At 38.8% G+C, this 26,240-nt stretch overlaps 1 protein-coding gene across 2 annotated transcripts in view; it reads left to right on the top strand.

Annotated features, from left to right (window-relative positions):
- Window positions 1-952: 952 nt before the first annotated feature.
- myh10 (myosin, heavy chain 10, non-muscle) overlaps window positions 953-26,240 on the top strand; it is a 73,741-nt gene continuing 48,453 nt past the window's right edge. For both annotated transcript variants that reach the window (XM_067374341.1, XM_067374340.1), the window contains exons 1-3: window positions 953-1,100; window positions 2,241-2,615; window positions 8,374-8,530. In XM_067374341.1, the coding sequence (XP_067230442.1) occupies window positions 2,262-2,615; window positions 8,374-8,530 (511 nt within the window). In that variant the 5' untranslated portion in view covers window positions 953-1,100; window positions 2,241-2,261. The remainder of the gene's footprint in view (window positions 1,101-2,240; window positions 2,616-8,373; window positions 8,531-26,240) is intronic.

Here is a 26,240-nt window from a genome sequence, read left to right as displayed (position 1 = left end):
GTTTCTATATATAAACCAGATAACTACATATCTACCGATTTATTTCTATCTCCAGCTAAAGAGAAGTCGAACCTTTGAATGGATAAGTACATTTATTTATATATATGGCAACAGGGGGCGCTGTGCGGCCAAGATTATTAAAGCCCTGCTAATATTAATTTATATCCTTGGTCTACCAAAACTTTGTTTAATTGTGACAGAAACATTATTAAAGTCGATAAATACCAAAGATAGACCATTATGCATACGTTCAAACTTGGTGTTTTTATCTTCGCTGTGACATGAGGTACATCTTGGATTTTGTTAACAATGAAAATGTCAGTGAGGAAATCAATGGATAAACATTTATCCTAAAATGCTACCGATTTTTTAACGAATCATAATTTGGAGTCGGATCTTTTAAATGAATCGAAAAGTAAGTTATCATAGCCCAATAGCAGAAATGTTACAAATACAACGTACTGACATTTATATTTGCGGTTTATATTAATTGAATAAATATAATAATAAATTATTGTATATAATAACTGTTTGAAAGAATCGTTTGGAAATCAAAATGTAAGAAGTATTTCCCTCAATAATGCGTCAAGATAGGTAGACTTTCCATGCTTCACAGTTTTATTTTTCATATTCAATTTTAAAAACCGTTTTTTTTCTCTCTTATGTAGGCTATTTTGCGTCTATTAAATAAAAACGCCCTCCTCTCTTCGGTAAACATTTCATGCTCATCGCCTTGCAACCAATATATTTCTATGGATCCAGCTCCCGCTAGAAGAAAGCTTGCATGAACAATCAGTTTTGTTGGGGGTGTAATGTTAACAAACCAATAGCTTGTGGTCAAGCGCCGTTACAATCCAATCCCCGTTCCATAAGGGACCCGGTGGGTGTGACCGGAGAGGCGGGCGCAAGAGAGTGCGATGCTGAGTTCGGTTGAGGAGTCCAGAGTGAGCAGGGCTGCGGACGGCGGCATCAGTGTGAAGGGGCGAAACAAGGGAATATTTGGCCGACTTTCAAAATAACTGGATTATAAAAACTGGACGCGCTGGATAGCAACTCATTCATCTCTTCGTGCACGTAGGTCTCATCGCTGACAGCCCCTGGTAAGTTCATGCGTCTTTTAATTTTGGCCCAGTTTTTTTCCCGTTGCCGTATAACGGATTATTTTTCGCATTACTTTTCAAGCAACGGGGAGAGCTCGCGCTAAGCTCGCGCGCTAACCCACGTTAGCGAGCTTGTTATTGCGGTTCCTTTAAAAGCAGAAATATACATTTCCAATTTGTAGAATCCTTTGGCAAGTCACGAGCACCATATGTTGGCTAATGCACTAAGAAAACGTTTGTCCGCCTCGCCACAGGCCATATATACCGGGAGATGATGATGATGATGAGGAGGAGGAGGAGAAGGCGCGTGCAGCTCCCGGTTTGCAGGCGCGAGGAATGAGCACGAGCTAGACGGCCGCAAACTTCGGCTAGTGCAGGAGAAAATGTTTTCTCAGTCAACGGTCACTTCGTCGCGTGGTTTATATATGTAACGTACTAATATAGTATTTGTCGGTAATATCAAACTATTTGTAAGACCGTGACCGTTAGAAAGTTGTTTTGAGGGGGTTTATCATTGAATTAATTTTTGAAGGACTGTCCCGGCCCGCTTCATTTCACATCATCCGCATAACGGCTCTCATCGGTGAAATAACAGGCACGACCCATCTTTTTTGCCCTGCTTGCCTTATTTTAGCCTCATTTTTTCCTCCGCGAGAATTACAGTAACTCTTAGTCCAGTTGTAGGCCAGACCATCTGGCTCCTGCTTTTATTGGGTTGTTGTTTTTTTGTTAATGCGTCTGTGAAGGTCCACTGGAGGTGGTACTGAGATATTTAACCTATGTTAACCGTTATTTTTCAGAAACTGTTTTACATGAAAATTATTCAGCTGTATGTTCCACCATGTAGTATTTAACTATTCATCACCTATAACAGTGAGCTACAAATCCATACATTTAAAATTCATACAGTAGTCTAATGTTTATATCCTAAGAAGTTAAGCAATTCACTACAACTATTTTATTATTATTATTATTATAAGAACTGGTTTAAAATATTAACCATAGATTAAATGCATGTCGATGAACTTTCTTGGCTATATCCATGTAAAACCAATGAAATATTTGACTATGCCAAAGCTGTCCCATATTCTAGTGAATTTCTGCTCTTCCATCACTAACTCCCTCTAACTATTTTTCCAGGTGGCCTATTTTTAATTCCTCATGCCGGAGATGGCACAGCGGAGCGGGCAAGAGGACCCAGAGCGGTACCTCTTTGTGGATCGGGCCGTGGTCTACAACCCAGCTTCCCAGGCAGACTGGACGGCCAAGAAGCTGGTGTGGGTTCCTTCCGAACGGCATGGATTCGAGGCAGCCAGCATTCGAGAGGAACGTGGAGAGGAGGTGCTCGTTGAGCTTGCTGAAAATGGCAAGAAGGCCCTGGTGAACAAAGATGACATCCAGAAGATGAACCCGCCCAAGTTCAGCAAAGTGGAGGATATGGCAGAGCTCACCTGCCTGAATGAGGCATCCGTTTTACACAACCTGAAGGATCGTTACTACTCTGGGCTCATATACGTAAGTGTGATGTGATGATGATTGCTCTCTTTTTTTGCTTTCAAGTTGAAGTCTTTTTCTACCTTGGTTTTTGAGGTGTTTTTAATTTAATAAGAGTATATAGGCTTGTTTGAGAGTAGGGAGTAGGGCTGCTACTAATGATTATTTTGCTTATCGATTCATTGGATAAAAAAATCTAATTTTATTTTCTGGGTGCTCATTCAGTGAAGTCTGAAGTTTAACAGAGGGTAGCTTGCTGTCAGGACAAACCTTTGTTCAAAATGGAAATGCTCATGAGAGATTCTAACAATCACAGATATGGATATAATAGTAAAATGTAAGTTATTTCCTGAGGAAAATGCATCTCTAAACACATTAAACGGCACACACATCTGACAAAGCACCTGACCGGGCAAGCTGCATTAAACTGTATGCTTACGAGTTTATTTGAAGCGCATAATAAGAAGCATCTCATGTTCAGCTTAGTTCATGCATTTTTTTTCACAGTGTCCTCCTCTATATTTCAGATGTGTTTTGTTTATAGAAATGCATTTTTTTACGACCCTAAAGTGATGTGACTGGTGGATGTTTTCTGTGCACAGACATAATCCATAATCAAATTTGTTGATTATTTTCATTACTGATTTTATTGATCAGTTGTTGCAGGCTTGCAGCACTAGTTGGAGTTCATCTTACCTTGTGATCTTGACCCACTTTTTACATCACGTACTCCGAGAGAGAGAGAGAAACAGGGAATTTTATAGTTCAAGAGAGAGAGAGAAAGAGAGTGTGAAGCAAGCTGTTTGGAGTTGTAGCACCATCATTTCCTACTTTTCCCCAAGTGTGGAAGAGCTGCTATGAGGTCATTATGGAATCTCAATGAGAGAGGCCACTTGTCTTCACACTGTCCACCAAGAATCTCACTCTGAAGAGCCTCTTCTGTTGATATTCCCACCCAGTTGCAGAAAGTAGTGGATTCAATTTATCCAGTTGAACTTTTAATTTCCCATCATTGAAATATTTTTCAGGTCATTGGTAACAGAAATTATCTAGATTGCATGCTTTCATAACGTCTGAAGTGCAGCCAAAGTTCTCTTACATTTTGAACTATTAGAGAGGGCAGACAACTCTCCCATAGCCGTTAGCAGCATGGAACATAGTCAGACTGCTCCCTGCCTTGTTATTTAAGCCTATGTTTCTGTGGCTGCTGTGCTCCCTCCCTATAGGCTACAGTAATTAGCTCTGGAGGCCCATGCTTGGCCAAGTCAAAGCTGAAGTTTTATAACAGGACCTTTGTTTGGCTTTAAGCCAACTGGCTCGTAATATCTGAAAGATGTCAAGATGTTAGACTGACTGTTGATAACACCTGCATACCTCAGCATTCCCCAAATTTCTCGGTTTCCTGATAGCTAATTATTGTTGGGCTTATTATTGTTGTATTAAGACACAAAATGGAAGAATAATATTTACTTATAGGCAAGGCACAGTGTGTAATATGTTTTGATTAAAATATATATGAAAAAAAAAAAATACTAGAAAAATGTTGACTTGTGCACTTACTTTATCCCAAATGTTTCCAACAATGTTTAAATCCAGAGAAATCACTGGTTAAAAATCAGTGATTTCTCTGGCCCATGTTATTGCGTCGTCTGTCAATGACTTCATATCTCAATTTCCTGTTTTACTTGCGTAGAAACCATGGAAACACTAAATGCGCTTTAATGTATTATGTTTTTTAGTCAGGTGAGCAACCGTTTGGATACATTTATCAACAGAAAACGAATCTTTATATAGCTCAACACCGTTAGGGCTCGTTCACACACAACGTGTCTTTGTGTCTAAAAATGTGAGACGCAGTGCTCAGGAATGGTTTTAGGGTGCTTTCACACTTTGTTCAATTGCCTGGACTGAACCCGAGTTGGATTGCTCCCACCACACTGGACTGTGTGGTCATATATTATTTGGGTGCGACCTACAGTTCGTTTGTGTCATCAAACCAGCAACCGTTTACTCCATTGCTTATAGGGCTGCAACAATCTATTCAATAAAATCGATAATGAAAATCATCGACAACGATTCTCATTATCGATTAGTTGGCTCCGCCCACCGTGCACGGAATAACGCATTTCTATGGACCAAAATGCATCTAAAAATAGTGGAAATCAAAGCTGATCAATGAGAATTATTTATTTTAAGCTTCAAGCTAATGCATTAGCGTAATGGCTTGCCCTGTCAGGCGCTTTGACAGATGCATGTGCGTCCTCAGCTGCGCCTTTATTATTTTGTATAGGCGACCTCTAGCGGTGAAACGTACATACCGTGCCTTTAATAGTTATCTATACTTTTCGTGTGTGTGTGGATGGTGACCAGACCTCAGGCTGGTGTGTGGTATGTGCACTCATAACTGCTGTGTGGGCAGAGTTGCTGCGTTCCTCTCTGCCTTCCCACGCCCCTCTGTTCTTGAATTGGATGGTGGGTGATGTTGACATTGTATCGGAGTGAATCGTATATTTCATTTCTCTCTATGGGTTGTTTAAAACCTATGTTTTCCAGTTCCTTGAAGTCATAAGCATATGTTTCATTTTTAAAAAAAATTCACCTGTAACTTCAAAATGTTACATTCTCTCTGGTGGCACATGCTGGACTAATGCAATAATTTAGTCCCATTAATCCTCGCCTATTTCTTACGGTCACCTGCAACTTTGTATTCAAACCAACTGATGGTTACTGTAGAACCAAGTCCCCACACTACATTTTTTCTTTTCTGATAATCTGTTTGTTACACTCAAATGTACATCACATTATTGAAAAAAAAGGGGATCTGCTGCTACTTCCATTATTGCAGAGAAAACACAAGTGATCTGGTGTGAAGAGGCCCTTTGAAACAATGGCCTGGGCCAATGTTGCCACCTTGTAGACAAACAAATTAGTGGGGATATCCCGATCATTTTTTTTTTTGTGGCCCCAATACGATAAGAGTCATTGAATATTGAGTATCTGCTGATACCAAGTCCCAAACTGACACTTGTAATTTCCTAGTGCTTGGTGCACACTTCAAGTACATTCAAGTTATTAAAATCTTATGTATACAGGGCTGTTCAGAGAGTTTCTCTGGGGCAGGGGCTCAAATTCCAATATTTATCCAACAGTTACTACAGTAATTATATTTAAAAGCCTATATATACTTTATAAAGAAAACATTGGTAGATGTAAACATCTGTTACAATAGTAAACGTTGCACAGACTGTATGGTCATAATTATAAATATGGGACTGCTGATATAAATGTGTTGCATTTTATTTGTACTATAAGAAAAGTAATTGCAACAAAAAGGGAAAAAGAGTGGACTTGAGGTTAGAAAGCATGAAGCTTGCATTGTCAGAATGCCAGTCTGTCAGTCAAGTCTGAAGCAAGATGCAACCCATAGCAACACGTTATGGCAATGTCATTTCAGATAGTCTGACGGCAGATAAACGGTAAATGAATAACTTTTGAGTTTGTTACAAAAGTGTGCATCAGATATGCTAAACACAGAAGCTCGAACATGCATGTGATGCGCTAGAACATACCTCATTCACGCACACACATTGAGCTTCTTTTCCTTTTAATGGTGATTAAATCACCACCTACTGCACAACACCTGCACGACAGCTGACATAAAATAAAGGATTGGACTTAGGAGAGCTTATACCAGTCAGTTAAAAAAATGTTAAATTGGCCCTGATACTGATCTTTGAGTTTGGCTCGGGACATGCCTACTAATTAGTGCAAAAAAATGCAAAGCGTAACATTATATTTTACAGGGATTTTCAAAATAGTCTGAACAACTAGTAAGTTTAAAGCAATTTCTGTGTAATTAGGCTGGTTTAAAAAGTACCAGTCAAATGCATTTTTAGGGATATATGGCTGTTGAGCATTTCAATATGGTGACTGGCAAATTATTTGTTGGATAAGCTTTGAAGACTCAGGATTCAGTACAGAAAATGGATTCATAACTGATGCAGTACATTAAAGTTCTTAAGTGTTCAATTGTTTATGACTGCAGTTGTGCATATATCATATATGGGAAGCATTTTTCCTCCATATATTCCCTGACAAACATGTGAGAATGATGCTGGAGAGAAACAAATTTCCAGCCACAAGTCTCTTGAGTCCCAAGTCTATTGTTCTGGCCTGAGATCTAGTTTGGCAGGATGGCTTTGTCTGGTGGGGACTTGGGAGTGGGATGTAGACCGATCTGTCCTGAATGCACCCCCATATATATATATATAATAATATATTCAGATTTCCTCTCCCCTGACTTGCCCCTTCACCATGTGTCAGGATCATCCAGCAGTGGCCAAAGTCATTCAAACAAACAAGTTGCTCTCAGTTATAGACTTGTATGTGGAACAGCCTGAATAGGACTAACGAAGTGCATGCTCACTGCAGGACAGCTGCACTGGCAGTGAAAGCATGGCAGCATTTCTCAAGAAAAATACCTTTGTTTCATTCTGTACTCTTAATGCAGATATCAGTATTAGGCCCTTGATGTGACAAGTTTCCACTGCCCCTTCTTAAAAAAGATCTTAAATTCATGATGATGAATTTAAATGAAATCTGTATTTTATCTCATTACTATATCGTTATCGTTATAGCTGTGGTGTGGACTCTGCTATTCTTTTATATTTAGAATGATTTTTAGAACTATATCTTTATAGTTATCATTCTTGGTGTGAACAGGCCTTTAATCCTGTCTCAAATATTCTGTTTTATTCGACTGAATTTCGGAGAAAATTTGTCTAGTTTTAGTCAATATAAAAATGAGTACATTTTCATCATACATGATGGTTAAATTGATAATCATGACTATTTTGCTCTAAATTATAATCACAACCATTGTTGCATTTGAGAAATTAATTTTTACATTTTATCAGAATTATTACACTTTAACATAGGCTATAAGCACAAATCATTGTCAATTCATATGAATTTTTTTTATTACCTCATCTAGTTTCCTGATTAATAACTGCTATTTATTATATAAATTAATGTACTCTCAACATTATGAAAACTGGTAAATCAAGAAACTTCTCTCAAATTAAAACGGTGAAAGTCCTAATAGTAATTCCAATAATTACAAATTACATTAATGTTTTTTGATTAAAACAACTGCAAAAAAGACTTCCAATCACAAATACAGTCGAGATCCATGTTTGGATTTATTACAGTTCATCACTTAGAAGTTTTGATCACAGATTTAATCGCAGCAAACAGCGCAAGCAGCTTGTGAAGGAACACAGTCTGACTGAATGACACTTTCATTTAAGCAGAATATCTCAAATGCAGATCGCTGAACTCCAGCTTACTTGTTTGTTGGTGTTTTCAGATCATCCAGCAGCACTTCCACAGTGTAGAGCGATTGTTCATGGTTGCCAGATTGCAAATATTAAGTAAAAAGCGGGGCAGAAAATGTATCTTTTTTAAAAAAAGCTCTGAATTAAAGTCTTGACATCTGGCAAACGCAAGCATGAAAGCTCATAGAGGTTTGTTAAAAACAGTCAAGAGAAAAACAAAGAGAGATTTTGGTAAAATTATTTTTTTTAGCTACATTTTAGTGTCTTTTTTTTCTGTCAAAGATATTGCATATTGATGTTGGTGTCTTGGTCATGAGGAGAAAAGGTCGTAAACAAACTTTTTTTTTTTGTCATAGTTAACAAAATTAACACTATTTAACATGAATGATTTATTACATAAATCATTCAGTATTATCTTTTTGTTTGTGTTCTTGTCTCTGCAGACGTACTCAGGACTCTTCTGTGTGGTCATAAATCCATACAAAAACCTCCCCATATACTCAGAGAACATCATTGAGATGTACAGGGGTAAGAAGAGGCATGAAATGCCACCTCATATCTACGCCATTTCTGAATCGGCCTACAGATGCATGCTTCAAGGTAAGAGCATAAATATCAAATATTCCTTCCGATGAACTGTCTCAGTCAGTTCATCATGTTAAGCTCAAATAACACTTCTGGCTGAAGAATTCTGGATTTTCAATGAGGATTTTGCAGCAAAAATAAAGAGGGTGTGTTTACTGATTTTTTTGTTCAGCACTTGCTGCTAGATGAAGATAAGACCACCAGTTTTTATTAAGCAGAAAAATTCTCCTTCTTTTGTCGTTTTAAGCAGTTCAAGATTTCCTAAACCATAAAACAGAATATGAAATTACTAGCAGTTTGAGCCAACCTTTAATGTTATTGGCTGTGCTGTGTTTCATAGTATCATGTGACATAGACAGAAATGGAATGGTCACTATTTCCAATGGTATCTATTATATTTCAGTTTATTTTTCCACCCCATGAGATAAATTAATTTTCTCTCCCACATCTGGTGTTCTCAGATAAGCCCAGAGAATGGAAAGAAAAAAGGGCTGGATTTTTTTCATATTTCACTGTGGTGGGCTTGAGTTTTTCTTGTCTCAGCTGTGGATCTGTGCCTATTGAAGTGAGAAGTGCAAGATAATATGTATAAGAACCTTCTTTATCAGACACTGTTAAACTACAAGGTTACTAAATACTCCAGAAGTTTCAGTGAGTCAGGCTTTTGAATACAGCACTGTTCTTTATCATGTGTCATTGGCTGTGAATACTAAGCCTCTGTCCATCACAGCAGGAGATCAGACAAAGTAAGCCCCATCGCTCCTCTTCTTGGACAATTGGAGCTTTTTCAGACCATTTCCTGTGTGTTTTCATACTGGTTCTCTACTCAATGAAGTAGATCGGTTATGGCTGATTGTGTAAGGCAAGATTAGGAGGTGTAATTCTGTGATTCAGTCAACCATAATTTTTTTTTCTACTGCTGGCATAATCTTTAAGTCATCTCTTAGTAAATCTGGGGCAGTTGGATATTGGAGTGGGCAACTGTGTCACAGATTAAGATGGCGTTTGGCAGAGATGTTAGTGTGTTCCATTACAACTGAATTAATTTAATCTCTTAAAGGGGCTCTAAGTAGGAATGACACCCAGTGGTCGAAATAGATACTGCAGTCCAAATTCAAAAATATTGTTTGCCCCGCCCCCTAGTTCAAAGACACGGGTGGCCAGCTTGAGGACACGCAACAAGAGGGAGCGCAATTGACAATGAAAGCTGAGGAGACTTACACACTGTAAGCTGATAAGTTGATTTATCTGTGTTTTAATATGCTGTCATTCATAGAGATTTTTAGATGGATGCCGAGGCTTTTTACGTCAAGTAGAATCTGCGATTCTCTGAACCAATTTGTTTGATGGTTTCCATGGCTGCAATACGCTATGTTTTCCGCCAACTGGCAACCTGTGATGCCGGAATACTATTGGATAAACAGGCAGCACGCGGTTTCGCACAGACCAAAACAAAGACCGACATTCTGACACGAAACACACATTTCAAATTAGAATGTCTGGCTGTAGCATTGTTTTTCTGAGAAACAAGTAGGTAAACTTAGCATGTTTTCTAAATGTGTTTAAACATATTGGGGTATTTTTATGCTTTTATTAAAGTAAATGCACACTTTTGATTTGCATAAATGTAGCTGTATTATGTAATATGGGATTCGTATAATAAATAAATGCATTTAAAAAAAACGAAACTTACTGACAACAATCTTTTGAACGGTAGTGTATCTATAATATGTAAAATGTAATTGCACTGCAAGGTACATGACAATTATTTAAAAAAAAAAAATGTCATAGACATAAAATTGAATTAATTTTATGAGTCCTTTCATTGGTGAATTTTTGTTAGTAGTGAACAATCATCCAAACTTGGAATCAAAGAAGTTCATCCAGGAAATGGAGAAGCATTTGGCATGAATGCAATGCTGAATTGTCCACCAAAGCTGTCTCTCTTACATAGGACAGACCAGTTGTCGTGATCAGTCAGAGGCCAGGGAACAAGAGCCGTCCCAGGCTGGGAAGGAGAGGCTGACCTGCATTGTGGGGTACAATGTTGCCTTTGTGTGGCGATGGTTGGGGGGAAGTACGTACTGTGACGTGCTGGGTCAAGTGTGGCTGGGACACATGGACCTTGGTGTCTGCCTCTGGAGGAAACACCCCCAACAATGCTGCATGTGCCGGTATCATTAGATCTACAAGGATTATGGCAGTGAGTTGTTTATTGTTCCTCAGAGTTGTTTCCTCCGTCATGGCTCCGTTCCAGTTTTGCCCAAGTGCACTTGTGGTTTTAATCACATTTATGGCTCGAAACCACTCTTTTTACACTCTTTTATCAGAGTGCCAAAACTGTTCAAGGTTTTATCAAAGTTTCTAATGTTTCTTGTTGGCTGTTTCGGTTGTTCCCCTTGTTTGGTGGTCCAATCGTAAATTGGGAATCGAACTGATTTGTGAAATCTGTGTCAATACCCAGCCCTTGTAGGTGAGGTAATATAACACTCTATAGTTGAGTATAGGGCTGCACGATATTGGAAAAAAATTACATTGCGATATTTTTTTTCCCAACGATATATATTGCGATATTGAGAGCCATCAATCCAGGCTAAAGTCAATAAAGTCAATAACTTAAAAACAAAAGATTGTGAACCAAAATGCTTATAAGTTGTTTTATAAAAAATATATTTATTTTAAGTCAACTTTTCTTAGCAAAAGTGCCAAAGTAAAACAGTGTTGGTCATCATCATAATCATGGCTAAACAAAATGAAATAAAACTTCTAAACTGAGTATTCTTTAGCATGATCATGACCATGCATGTGTATGCTGTATGCTTTGCTTACTCAAGGTTTTTAGCTAAGAACACAAGTCTATCAACCTTTGCAGGCTTGAGACAGGTTCGTTGGCAAGTGACCGCGATGCGACCGCAAAAGGCACTTTCACTTTCACGATCAAAGTGCACGCCACTGATAAGCATTGAAATGCAGTATTCCAGTATACACATACCAATGAAACGCACAGATCTCCTCTCGTGCGTCCTCCACTGGATGAGGCAATATCACTTTCGTTTCTATTTCAGATATGTTTTATGGATGCCATCAATGCTTTTGCCTTTCAAGATGTAATTACCGAAATCAAAACAGTCCATAAACTATAAATCCTCATGAAAACGTCAGTCAAGCCAGCTCGCGCGTCAACCTGAGAGAACAGCCTCCTTACCTTAAAGTGTCAAATTTCTCGGTTTCTGAATGGACGGTTTGGCTTGATTGACAAACGCTAACGTTCGGGCATGACTTGTATACCATCGACCTGTCCTAAAACGTTAGCACGCTATGATCGATGGTTTGGAGATCGCGTGTTTCTCCGTTTGAGAGCGCATTTCCTGTTCACATCCGCAACAAAACAGCTGATTATTTATGAACGAAAGCTCACAGAAACGTGAAAATTGTCTCATTTGAAAGAAAATATCCTAAGCTAAAAGGTGATATAGTGTGACTGAAGCAGCCCTTATCAAAAGTGCGGGGGTTGACTTCTAAATTTTCAAAACCAAGGGGGTCCTGACCCCCCTGTCCCCCGTGCCAACGGCGCCCCTGTTTAGCAGTGAATGTTGGCTGTGAGCGGTGAGCAGCGGAACGTGCATGTCACCCCAGCAACAAGCCATACAACAAACTCGTGTTTGTGCTACCCTGGTGCTAACGTTCTCTTAATACACCATGGGCTACTATACCCTTCACATCGCATGTTCCGGCGATGTGACTATCGCTTGCGCGCACATCGCGATGTCGATGTTAAAACAGAATATCGTTCAGCCCTAGTTGAGTATATTGCTTTATTAAAGGGGGACTCTGTAATATTTCAAATACACTGTTTGGAAGTTAGTCGGGCCGATACCAACAACAGACATCTAACCAATCAGCATTAGGGGGCGTATGATGGTTGAGGAGAGAGAACGAGCTCAAAAGAATATCATTGGAATGAAGGTTTATGTCTGGGCAAGCGCTTTAGGACTTTTATATTAGAAAAGCTTTCCAGCGCTGGAGAGAGCTAAGTGGGAAGGCCTGAAAACAGACGCAGAGACATCTGCGCTTTATTTTTCCTGGAGCATTTTGTTGCGCGTCAACTGTGATAAACAGACATCCACTCGCATTGCGTGTGTAACAGCGGCCAGATAGTGAGGGATGTTAAATCACTGCACACTGATGACCACCAGAGAATGCGGTGTTTAGCATCATTGGTGCATTTGCCATGCATGCCAGCAGTGATTGGGCCGGGTTTGAGGCCGACTCGGAGCAGGGTGGTTAGGATTAGAGTGTGAGATTTGGAGGCGGAGCTATGAAGAGAGGGATGGATTTGTTTGTCCAACAGCGTAGTTCAAATACTACTTACAGCACCTTTTTAAAGGAGAATATTTATTTTCTGACATGTCTGATATGCAGCTTTAAAGGTTAAATGAGACTTGGCTCATACAAAGGTACATTTTATAATGTCTCTGGACACACTAACTTACACAACCACACATCTATTCACATCTGTCTTTGATTCGTCAGCCAGAAACCAGCCACAATCCCCCTCTCTGGCTGTTGACTGAACTTGGTTACAAAGGGCTAATTATAATAACTTTGAAAACTTTGGAAGTGCTGATCTTCACTTCAACAATAACCTTTTTGGAAAAGGCCCAGTCAGTACAACCACTGGAGCATAGGAATGTCAGTGGCACCCGTCTCTCTTCATATGGAAGCTATGAAATCTAAACATGGGCACTGACTGAAAAGTTAAGTTTGAAACATAATTACAACCTTTGAAAATGCAATCTCACAACCACATTTACCCAGTGTAGAGGCACACTTAAATTTCAAGTATGCTAAGAGATGTCGAGCCCCCCAATTTATCTGTTAGGTATGGGATGGGATGGAATGGGTTGTGTGCTAAGATGGTTACTGTTCAGGGGAGTTTTTGGAATTTTTGACCCACCTGTTACCAATACATGTGTAATGAGCAGTAATGTATTTCATGACTCTGTCCTTTTGAACTCAGTCCAGGTGGTTGCAGAAAGATCTCATCTGTCCTGACTGAGTCCACTGGAACATAAAGATCTTGTGTAGATAATGGTGACCAGAGACTCTGTTTCAAAGGCATTCCGAGGGGAGCTCAAAAACATTTTTGTATCCGTTTCAAATCAGCTGTGCTTTCTTCAGTGCTTCTCAGACAGGGTAACTAAGCAATACTGTAGAGCAGGGACTCAAACTCAAATTGGCGGGTGGCCGTTTCTGTGATTGACACCTCATAGGAGGGCAATAACCTTCAAGCGCAAGAAAGCGCAACATTTCAGAAAATTTACTTTCCTTTGCATTATTTCTCATTTACATCAAATTTGCCTACTAAAATATCTTTATAACTATACTCTAAATATTCTATTTACCATACTAAATGTAAACAGCAGTGTCTCTCTCATTGTTACAGTGTGTAATATAATTATATAATACTATTACTAATATAATACTACTAGACCTAATATACTATTAATTGCAATAGTCTGGTGCAACTTCTCAAATCCAACAAGGTGCATGGAATAAAAAAAATATAGTAATTTAGGAACAAAACCATCAACACTTGTGGTGTGGAGGGGTCAGAAATAAACAAAAAACTGGAGCTATATATCAACTTTATTTTGCCCAAAAATAAAAATCTCTCATTGTTACATACATTATTAGTTTTTAATATTTAGTGGAAGTATTTTCCCTTACTTTATGTTAGCTTAAATAACATTAAAATTGCACTGACCAACACTGTACTGAACAAATACAATCCCTGAAGACATTCGTACACTCTTCTGTTACTTGACAGACACCTGGCAGCGCATTTGTCCAAGATGCCGTTTGAGCATCGGTAACGTTTAATGGCTGCATCGGACGCGTTTCGGTGGTTTAAATCGACGCTCGTGACTTAAAGTCGAGTGCTTTTACTGTAATTTAGGTAAGCGCGCTCATAATAGAAGCGATTGAGAGCGCGGCTCATGGTTGCATAGCAACGACAGACGCCACTGCAGCGAAAGCGCATTGGAAAGAAGGAGAATGCGGCTCGGCCGCTTATGTGACGCGATATGTGAATGATCCCATAGAACGGCGACTTTTTCTTTGCATATCAGACAGGTAGCAACTAGAGAAGAATAATAATAATAATTTAGCGGGCCAGATTATGTTTTATTTTTGAGATCAGTTGCGGGCCGGGTAGAGAGGGAGGGCGGGCCGTAAATGGCCCGCGGGCCGGCAGTTTGAGACCACTGCAGTGCTGTAGAGGATACATAAATATTACTTTATAGTTCTCATGCAGCATCTGGATTAATCTTGCTTGTTGTTTGAGTTAACCAGTGTACTTATATTTAGACTGAGCTCCACCTAAAACTTTCAGTTTTGAGAGGAATCTGCTCAGAAAAAGGCCAAACGTATTTTAAAATTGTGTTTTGTAAATCAGTATTACTAATTATAACTATACTTTCCAAGTTTCTGGAGTTGACGTTGCAAATTTCAGTTTTTGGTCTGTGCAAAGGTACTGTGATACAACTGACAATTATGAAACTACGTTTGTGCCAAAATCACTGAACTATAAAGTGTCAAAGTAAAATTTTGAGAGAGAATTAACACCCTTTAAAGTTCTGGCGCTGTCGCTACATCTTCAGTTTTGACTTTAAAGCTCATATTCTCTCATTTGATATTTTTATTTGCTACTTTTTTGCTTGTTTGGTTAGGGTTATGATGTTTTATGTTCAGTACTTTTCATGTATAAATAATGCTTGAGTTAAGTATTTTTTTGGACCTCTGCATAGCATGAAGCTCCAGGGTTGTTTGTGTCAGACAGTCGTGACCTTTGAGGTGTTTGTTTTTCAGTAGTCTGGGGCTGGCTGCCCACACTGCAGCACACACCCCTTCAACACAACAGGATCAGGAAACAACTGCCCTGCATGGCTACAGTATCCCATAATGCCTCTGTAAACTGAGCCTCTGACAAAGCAGATGAGATATTCTTAGTTTGCTAAACATCAGCTGCTGCCATGATACACTTTATTATTTAATTCCAGCAAGGATTACATTTTTTTCCCCTGTCTATAAATCAATGCCTTGTAGATACTATTTTAGCCACATAGTGGGAATGTCAGTAATGTAGTTAGGACATAATGAAATTGCACAGCATTTGTTTAATTGGAGTATGAATGTCTGTAGATGTTTGTTTGTGTTGACGTGTGGGACGATGTTAAAGAGTTATAAGCACAATATATCGGTGCTGTGCTCGTGCTGACACAAGTGCACACACAGAAAGCTGCCTCTCTCAGAAGGTGATTACGAATTTGGGATGTGCTTGATGTTTTAAAAATGTGTTAAGCACAATAAGCATTAAAATTGACTGACACAGCGTGAGCGTGCTCACAGAAGGCAGTGTCTCTCAGCATGTGATCGCAAATTCAGTTCTCTTTCATGTCTTATTGTGCTTGAATGGTTGAATACACAAGCAGTCGGTTTTTTTGTTTTTTTTTAACCCTGTTAATACTTTCCCCTTAAAAACATACTACCGTGTGTGTAGTCGCGTGACTCCGCCCCGTCCAGTCAGCTCGATGAAATCAACACAGAGGCGAACTGAAACACTGTGAACAGTCAGACAGTGCGAGCCCTCAGTGAAACTTTGTCAGTTGTATGTGTTTTTTTTAAGGCTTGCCAGTTTGGACATTCATGGGATTTTTAGACTCTGCTGTGTATCATTATATTGAGCTACTGCGCTGATGCATTGTGGCACACGTACACTCATACAGCTCACAGTGAAGATCGTGTGCTGAGAGAGGGGTGCAGAAACTCACTGTCAACGCTGTCCTGTGATTTATCAGTAAAGTAGCTTAGAAACTCACAACTTATAGCATATATATTTGTTAAGTTGGAGCACTCTGTCATTAGGAAAAAAATATCCCACCTTTTAATATTTAAGCATATTTACAGTACAAACCTTGTCAGTGAAATATGAGGGCAAAACAAAAACAAAAAAATCGTTCATTAATCGTAATCGAGGTCAAATGTTCAATTAATCGAGATTTTGATTTTTAGGTCACAATCATCCAGCCCTAATCATGATGTATATTTTTATCCTGAAATAAGAATTTGGTCATGTCGCCCACCCCTAGGTGTGACATCCAAACATGATGGTGTTCTGTGTAATAGATCTGCATTCTCCAATAGTTATTGTCACCTCTTATCAGGCCATATCTGGCTCATCTCACTGAGTAGCTAGTGAGTCATATTTCTCTGTGTGTGACTGATGGGCTCGTCACTCCAAACGGCTCCATGCTAAATTCCTGCGGACAGCAATTGCAGCAGATGGGCTGTTTATTCTGTTGCGGATGCTTGTCGTTGCCCTCTTGTTGCTTGGCTCTGTTGTACTGCAGTTCATACAAATGATTCACTCAGACCAGATTATTTTTGTCTATGAGCTCATGTGGATTATCTGTTTACTTTTGCCATTGTCATTTGCTCAAAGGGTTAGTTCACTCAAAAATGAATATTCTGTTATTAATTATTCACCCTCATGTTGTTCCAAACTAGGGCTGCACGATTAATCGCATGCTATTCTCACGCGCATTTCGTCAGTAAAGCCGGTTCCCTGATTACCGCTAAATCGCCATCACCTGCTTTCAAATGAAGCGGCATTTAATAGACAGAGCCGTAGATCACTGAAAAGCCACGCAATATCGCGTTCATATCGCAGATGAATCGCCTGCGATAATGAACGCGATATTGCGTGGCTTGTCTGTGAACTACGGCTCTGTCTATTAAAAGGCGCTCCGTTTAAAAACAGGTGATGGCGATTTAGCGGTAATCAGGGAACCGGCTTTACTGACGAAATGCGCGTGAGAATAGCATGCGATTAATCGTGCAGCCCTAGTTCCAAACCTGTAAGACTTTCGTTTAGAACGCAAACGAAGATGTTTTTAAAGTCTGAGAGCCTTCTGTCCCTCCATGGACAGCTATGCAACAGCATTTAGTCATAAAGGTCTAGAGTGACAGACCTTCTGTCTGTTATCATTTAGTATTGTATCATCTTCCAGAGAAGTCATTCTGACAGGCTTTGTTTACTTTGCACTTTACTGCCTCTCTTTATCACCATTATGGGTGAAATAGACTTGTATGATCAGTTTGTAAACACAGACAAATTCAAATTTAGAACCATCGTCACCACGTATTGTAAATTGAATGCATTATTAAAATATTTTCCTAACCTTATGCTGCTCTAGATGAAATTGTCGGCAGCCCTTTTGGCATTCAGTATTAGTTTGTTTTAATCTCTGCCGTCATTTCTTCCGGTGGTGTAGATGTTGTGTTGAACCCATTTTAGCTTAAGCATAAACAGGCACAAGATGTTTTGTTTGTTTTAAATTGCCTGTTTAATCGTCTGCAATTTTTCCAAAATCCTTTTTAATCCATTTTAAGATCTGTTCAATTCTATGCAAGCAAAATTGTGCATTATAATTTTTTCCATACTTTGTGCAGTTCCCAAAACGTTGCTATATTTCAGTGCTGTCTTGATATTTTGCAATAAACTCTGTTTGTTCGAAACCAGTTGTGAAGCGAGGAGTTCAGTGTGTTTTGTGCCCAGCAGCTCAGTTTTACTAGCACTGGCACACATGCATAAGAAAGTGTAATGAATGTTTGTTTGTGCATCCCGTGTTACTGAGGTGAAAGAGACTGTAGCTCTGACATTGAAAGGTTTTTCCTTTGTGTCTGTGTCCACTCTCTGGTGTCTGGCAGCGATGTGGTTTGGTATGTGAGGAATGTGTCCTGTTGTAGGTTAATCCAGTAGAAGGGGATGGGCCAGCTGAGGGGGTGCCGAGTGAGAACTTGGAGTTGAAGCTCATGGCGCTCTGTGTGGAGGTTTGGGCAGGATAAGCACCAGACTACCCTGACATTAACCCCTTAAACACAAAGTGTAACCCTGCGAAAAAATTCATAATCAAATTACTAAGCAACCACTGAATTGAATAACACAAAATAGGTATCATTTTAAAGCTTAGAAACTTTTTAACCATTTGATCAACACTTAACATGTGTTGAGTAGTCCCTTTAAAACTGTAATTTTAAAGAGTTTTTGTACGTGAAACCCTGCAAAACCCATGTGTAAATTATACAGATAGCATTTGTCACGTTTTCGCTTTAATGAAACATGCTCAGATTGTGGAATATAGCACATCATTATTTACAGCAGATTCTAACAATTAAAAATCCAAAATCAACATAAACCATAGCAGTGCTTCCCACAGGTTTGAAATATACTTGCGGTGGTAGCCGGGTGAAAAATCCTCCTATTACCCATGGCACAAAAATGGTCTACTACATGTGACAAACAAGTAATATGTGATTTTTAACAGTATTTTTATTTATTTAAATTAATTTGAATTACAAAGCATACTATTACATTTATTATGCATTATTATGCATTGTAAATTATTCAGAATTACAGCATTTAATGGTATAGTTCCCCTTGCTATGTCATTCAGTGAATGGGACACAGATTTTACTAGTAAAATTATATAATGAATAATATGCATGTCAAATGATGTTCTTAGTCTTTTCTTCCTGTGGGGGAGACTACAATAATTTACTATGAATTAAATGGAAATCAAATTAAATACAATTTATTGTGTAACCAAAATGTCAATAATGCTCGGAAGGAAAAAAAAAAAAACTTGGCTCGTTACTTTTAATTATAAACAAGTCCGAAATACACAGGGACTCTTATTTTGAAATGTCTACACAATTGACCGTTCGCAAAGACTTGCCCCCTTTAGTTACTGTTGCTATGTCCAGTAAGCCATGCCGGTCTCTCGCCTAACATCATGTTCTCACGCAGTGAAAAATGCATCGCAGAGCAAACAGGACACTGACACTGTGACAGACAAGACAGAGCAGGTTACTTTTGATATGAAACAAAGTTTCAAATTTCAGATGTTGTCATTTTTAAAGAAATTTAAACCATAAATACCGTTTTGTGGCTCTTTTAATGTAGAGCCCGACCGATATATTGTTTTGCTGATTTTATCAGCCGATATGAGCCTGTCGCCGATATATCTGCATCGGCATAGATGGCCGATGCAGATATGATCATTTATTTTTACAGAACATATAATGCAGATAAAATGGTTGTAAATGGTGTGATTACGTAGTTTGTCCAGCAGAGCGTACTCCATTGTTCACTTTCACTAAAGAGGCCTCTTGTTTGGGCAGCTACAAGCAGTCAAGCAGTGTCTTCACGAGAGTCAAATCGCTGTCTTAGCGGTAAGTTGCTAACTAGTTTGTGAAATAATACATAACTTACTGTAAAGTTAATAAACCCCCCCCCCCCATAAGTTTCCTTTTTCAATATATCCATCCAGTATAACAAGCGTGTCTGCACCCCCTTAAAACTGCAATGTCACTCATGCATATCACATCACTCGCATCACATATCCTAAATTAGCATAGTTTGTCAGTACAGGCAGTTAACGTAGTAGATTGAAAAGTTGGTATATTACTGCAGTTGAATGGACTGCGGTGCGGTGGTGTCCTGAGTCTGTTGAATGGTGATTTAATGCTACATTGTCACCTAGTTGGTGAAACGCGCTGCTATAAAGTAAATAAACATGTTCCCATCTTTTACTCTTACAATGAGTTCAACATACTCGTTTGCTACATTAGTAGGATTTCCATGATGCAGAAAATGTGGACGAAATCACGGAATCCAGTCATAAAACAGATTTTACTGTATAACACGGAATGTGAAATATCAACCGTGTCTCTGCAACGCAAGTGGAAATTTCAGCAGGAGTAAACAGTTCTCACGCATACAGAACGAGCAGCTACGAAATGCGTAGGGCGAGGGGAGATTTTCCAACTAGTTAATCAATCGTGGATGGTTTCATTATCTTGGGCGGATACAAAAGTATGAGGATAAAAATAATAAAAGCATATATGTGTCTCCAAATATACTTGGGAGGCTGTTAATATACCTGGGCGGCCCGCCCAAGTAAAGTCTGTGTGGGAAGCACAGCTATTGCGTCGATCACGAGATATTCCTCACAGAATTGAGACACCTAAAGCCGGGCACACATTTAACGACTACCTAAAACCATAGACTGTAAAAAAAGATGGCGACGCCGCTTCCTTCCATTGTAATGAACTGAAGCCAAAATGGGCCGACGAATGGCCGCCGACACGTTACGCAATATGTCAAAAAAATAAAAGCTTGGAGCCTGGGCATGCACAGAAGGAATCGTCAGTGGAGCCCGGAGGTGGAGTCGTGGTATCAAACTTCCGCCCAGACGACTGCGTCATCATTCATGTATTTTAAATAGACTATAAAAATTATACACAATTTAAAATTCTACCTCTAAAATAATAGGCTATTCTGTTTCTAGAGCAGTAATATTTTTGAAACAGCAAATTCAGTAGATAAACTCAATATAATATGCCACTAGAAACAACTCTAAATCGTCAGAAATGGTCCTGCCATTTTAAATTAAGTTCAACTAACGTTACAGGAGATCAATTGCTGTAATTAGAGTAGGCTATCATTAGTTTTGTCCTGCTAATTATTATTTTATACCCATAAAAATAATAAGTAACTGCCAGATAACGATCACCGGCTTTTTCCCGACATGGTTAACATTAGTTGTGTTATCTTAACTAATAACATTTATTAATTGGCTTATGAAACCCACATTTAATGTTACAGAAAAAAGTTCAGTGATCCGTCAGATCCTGTAGGTCGGTTAGGACAGTTTACTGCTGAACAGCTCATTTTGTTGGTGTTAAATAACAAAGAAATCGAAAATTAATAGTTAGTTAATACATCTTCAATCTCCCCTTGAAGCTCCGACAGTCCTCAGACAAGCTGTCAATCAACTGCAAATCATGATGACACGGCCCGTTTTTATAGTATCAAATTGCTAGCTAAAATCTAAATTATCACACAAACGAACAATTGAATAGATATCAGCGTGTAACAACTACCTTAAATGACCAAAACCATCTTTCAGAAAGTTTTATTTGAAGCAGAATTTATTTTTAAGTTTTCACTGAAGTCTCATTGGACTGCATTGAGAGGGCGGGGTTTATGACCTGTACTGCATACAGCCACCAGGGGGGCGATCAAGGAGCCCGCAGCTTCACTTTTCAGGACGTATGAGACACACCTGCCTAAAACATTCTAAGACTGTGCTCAAAATACAAGCGATTGTTTCCTGCGACTGAAGCAGATTTATATACTTACCCATGGAATTTGAACACCGACTGTAATCGCAGACTGAACGCAACTGGCTCTGACTGGAGGCGTTTGAGCGTGATCAGTCATAAGTATCAATTTACCTTCATAATCGGCCTTACAATCGTTAAGTGTGTGTGCGGCTTAACTCCACAGGTGCACATATCCAAGTAAAAGCAAATGTAGCTTTAACATGAAGTTTTTCGATCATCACATGTAGAGGAACTTCGCCAACAAAGATTTTTCCTCCTACCTCATTACCTTCAGTTATTGCATTTCAAAATGTCATCTTTTATCAGCAGTTTCTCAGCATGAGAATGTCCAAATGTAATAATTTTAAGTTTTCTATGAAACAGTACCAACCTTTTGCCTCTCCTCGCTATAGTTTTGGAGTTATGAGTCTTTTACTTTTTTGTTTGTCACTCTAAAAAGCCTTCAAGGGTTAACTAGAGAGAGGCTGATAATGGGTTTGAACTATCTGTATCTATAGATCTGTATAATTTTAAAAAGCTGAATTTTCAACAACCATTACTCCAGTCTTCACATAAGCTGTTTATTTTGAAGAGTTTCATTCATTTGGGTCAAAACCAGACTTGAATCATGCCCCCAACTCTTTCAGTTCTGATCAGGTTTTGAACTAATCAGTGAACAAATTAAATGTAAATGGAAGAATGCAAGGTATGATCTGCTGACCTAGCCTTGTCACGTTACAAAAATAGCAGGTTATAAGTAATTTTTGAATGCTTGTTTGGGAGCTCCATTTGATTTTAATTGTAATTTCTACACATTATTACTCTGTGTCTGAATTATGCCTACTTATGCTGGCATCTCTGTAATCAGCCATTCTTGGTTCATAGAAGAGTTGCTAAGGCCTTGACAATGGATGCAGTGAAAAGAAGTCAAGAGCCCTCTCTTCACTTGATTATATGCTTCCCTTTTCTGCAGCTGTGCTGATAGGAGATGCCATTCTTCAGAATCCTTGGCTGCCATATCTGTGTCTCTGTATCCGAGACAGATAGTGTCATAAACGTTCACAGAGGTTGATGAACACCACACAGAAGGAAGTGCCTCTGAGAGGCCTCCATCCTGGGAACAGCTTCCAGTTCTTGTAACCTGAGTCCTGAACTTTTTATCTAAAACATTGTCTTTGAACACGAACATCTATCGTAGTTCTGCTTAGGACAACATCAATCCTACATTCTGTTCAGGTTGTTTCATGCATAAGGACACAATGAGTTATACATTTTTTGTGTTTTATGCTATCTAGCTTTTAAACAAAAGATCTTCCAGTGCTTTTCCTTTTTTGGTATTATCATTCTCTCCCACATTCTTTTACGGGTTTGGCCTCTGCTATAAGGGCGGGTTCTCAAATGTTAAACTTTTAGTGAGCAAACTGAATCCAGGTGGAGGAAACCCCATACTGAGGGTCTGCCCAGCTCTAGATCCTCTTCGTCCCAGACAGCCCTGACCTCCTGCAGCCAGAACGGGAAAGCAGTCAGCACTATTTTATCTTCATGCATCCTCTGTTCCCATAGGTGGACTTAGTCAGATACCCCTGTGATTCATTAAAGGACTGCAGAACAGACTCCTTTCGATGCCTAAAAGAATGATTGATTTTGTCACTCTAAACAGCCTCACTAGTTTTTAAGAGTTTGAATCCTCTCCACAATTTCTTTGAGGATGCAAATTATGTATAAAGCAATCATAATTTTGACTGCTTTAGCGGAGCAGTGTCCAGTATCCAAGCAGTCATTTAAAGCACTGCTGGTATTTTATTTTAATAAAGGTCTTGGATCGATTTCCTGCAGTCTGTTCAAACAAGGAGGCATGCGACAAAGCTAATAAAGCTCCCAATATAATGTTAATAACGAAGCAACCTTTTATTTTCTTTGGTCATTGCATTTTGCTCTATGCGAATATGCCTTTATCACTTGTCATGTTGCAGGTACCAGGAGAAATAATCATATAATTCCTGATCTAAAGTAAAATTTTTTTATAAAGGTTTTGTGGGTGGTTTTGGCTGGCAAGAACTGAGAAATTACTTATTCATATTATCTGTAGCACAAACAGCACTGAATGAGTTACATGGCAAAATTTCATACTTGGAGTTTAAGAAAAAATCTCATTCTCTCTATATTAACTTTTTAAGGGAATAACTTTTTATAGGAATTGCTCCTGTGAAGAAAATATGTCTGTAACCATAATTTTTGGGATGGGTTGGTCAGGTTTATCTTATCTAGTACTTTTTGGTTCCACCAGACATACACAAATGCCTGACATTTCAGTGATGGCCTGAACTCAGCAGTTATCTGATACTGCAAGAGCAACAGTTTAACAGTGACGTGAAGTTATTTATCTACATCATTAGCAACATTCTGCAGCAACAGATTCGGGAACAGAGACACCACCCAAATGATCACTTGGAAGAGATCCCAGGGTGGCTGCATGTTCAGTTACCCCTGGTTTACAGAAAATGTTTAAGGATGCAGAGAGTTGTTATGCTGTAAAACAAATGAAATGCATAATCCAGTGTAGAGGTAGGCGATATGACCAAAATCTTATTTTATTTTGCAATAATGATATGTCCTGTTACAAACTATTAGGGCTGCCCTGGAGTCAAATTTTTCTGGTCGACTAGTAGTCATTCATTTTAAGAGATAGTCGACTAATTGCATGTTTTATTATTAAACCATATAAATCATAATAAAGAGCCTTTAATGCCTACATAGCCTAATCAGCGCTCAAGAGCATGCATAAAGCTTGCCAAAGTGCACTGGCAGAAGTAATGATTATGAATTTGTTGGGGAAAAACAGCATGAAGACTGTTTTAACAGTGTTTTCTGTATTTTCGGCCACAGTGATGAAGTCGTCGATGCTGACTTGTCATCTCCGCGGTAGTGGACGAGTATATGCACGTTTCATACGGATTACATAACCTAAGAATATTTATTTTTCAGTTGAATTGGTTCATTTAAAAGTAGACATTTCACTTTCTGTAGATATAATTTTCATGTCTCTGAGGCAAGTTTGATGAAAATGATTTTTATTTTAAGTGCAAGTGATTGCATCATGTGATCATAACACCAGTCATGTTAGCTGTCATGCAGTGAGCGTGCTACTATTGAGCTTTCACACTCCACACAAACACTTGAATAGCTCACATTTTTCTTGGTTAATGTTAGAGCGAGCGGCCATGTAAAGTTGCTTCTACTTACATGTTTCAGATGATAAGCCATATTTGAGGTTGATGAATGACAGGCGAGTTTTTCGATGTCCTTCCCGATGTACTGTAATTACCACATAGACCAGCTGTTAACAATCTGTCCATCACAGACTGTGTGACTTCGCCACTTCTTGTGGATTTTTTTTCTTTCTGTGACCTAATAAGATTTTGGCCAACTAGGCCTCTTTTCACCGACTAACAGTTAGTCGACTATTAGGGGGCAGCCCTACAAAATTTTATTACAAATGATAGGAAAAATACAATAGAACAAAGATACAAATTAAATAAGTTTAGGTACAGTAGGTTTATTTACCATGTGGTAAGAAGTACTACAGAAATTGAATAATCAAAATAAAATAAACTGCATAGTCTTAATTCACTTTATGAATTTAATTTAAATTGATTCTTATTGAAGTTATTCAGTCTTTTGTTGTTTGAACATTAATGACACTGATGGCAGCAGGTATATTAGGCTGCTGTCACTTTGAGACCAAATGCTCAGAGTAATATAATGACATGCATTTGGTTTTCACCCAACTGTTCACGTTCAGTTAGACAGACATAAGACATAATCACCTGTGGTTGTGAATACTCCAAACGATGGCCATTTTGACATAATTGTATATATTTGACCATTCAAGTGCAATAAACTGCGAAAAGAAATGAAATTCATACTTCTTGCTGTCTTAGAGCGGTGTCATTCTCTATGTCCCTTTCTTAATCTTTCTCATGCGTGATACTTCACTCTAAATGTCTAACTTTAAGTATTACTGTGCTGCATCATGAATATATTTGCATACTGCAATATCAATATAGCAAAATCTCTGATTACTTTATATCATCCCATATCGTCCCACTTTACATCATATATCTGATACACTTTATATCGTCTCCACGATATATCATCATACTGCCCAGCCCTGCTTTAGTGTGATGCACAAAACCATCCTGAAACATGAGGAGTACTGTGTATTTGGTTTTGTAACTGATGTACAATGCGGAGGAAGTAGTTTACTTTATGAGCTTATTGAATCAATGTCCTGCAGCCTCCTCCTCAAGCAGGACCTCTAAGTAGTACATTGAATCTGCTGATCTGTGTCTATTTGGATTGTTCTGTCTCTGCCGCTCCACGCTGGGCATGACCTGAGCCCACTCTGGCCAGTATTGGCCATAGTCTCTTAAAATTCAAAATCCAATTAATTGTTTGATTTAAAATGAGCTGAAATTAGAGATCAGTGCACTTA

The sequence above is a fragment of the Chanodichthys erythropterus genome, chromosome 21 (genome assembly GCF_024489055.1).
Source record: "Chanodichthys erythropterus isolate Z2021 chromosome 21, ASM2448905v1, whole genome shotgun sequence".
NCBI lineage: Eukaryota > Metazoa > Chordata > Actinopteri > Cypriniformes > Xenocyprididae > Chanodichthys > Chanodichthys erythropterus.
The sequence above is the reverse complement of the archived record's forward strand: the minus strand, read 5'-3'. Positions and strand labels throughout refer to the sequence as shown.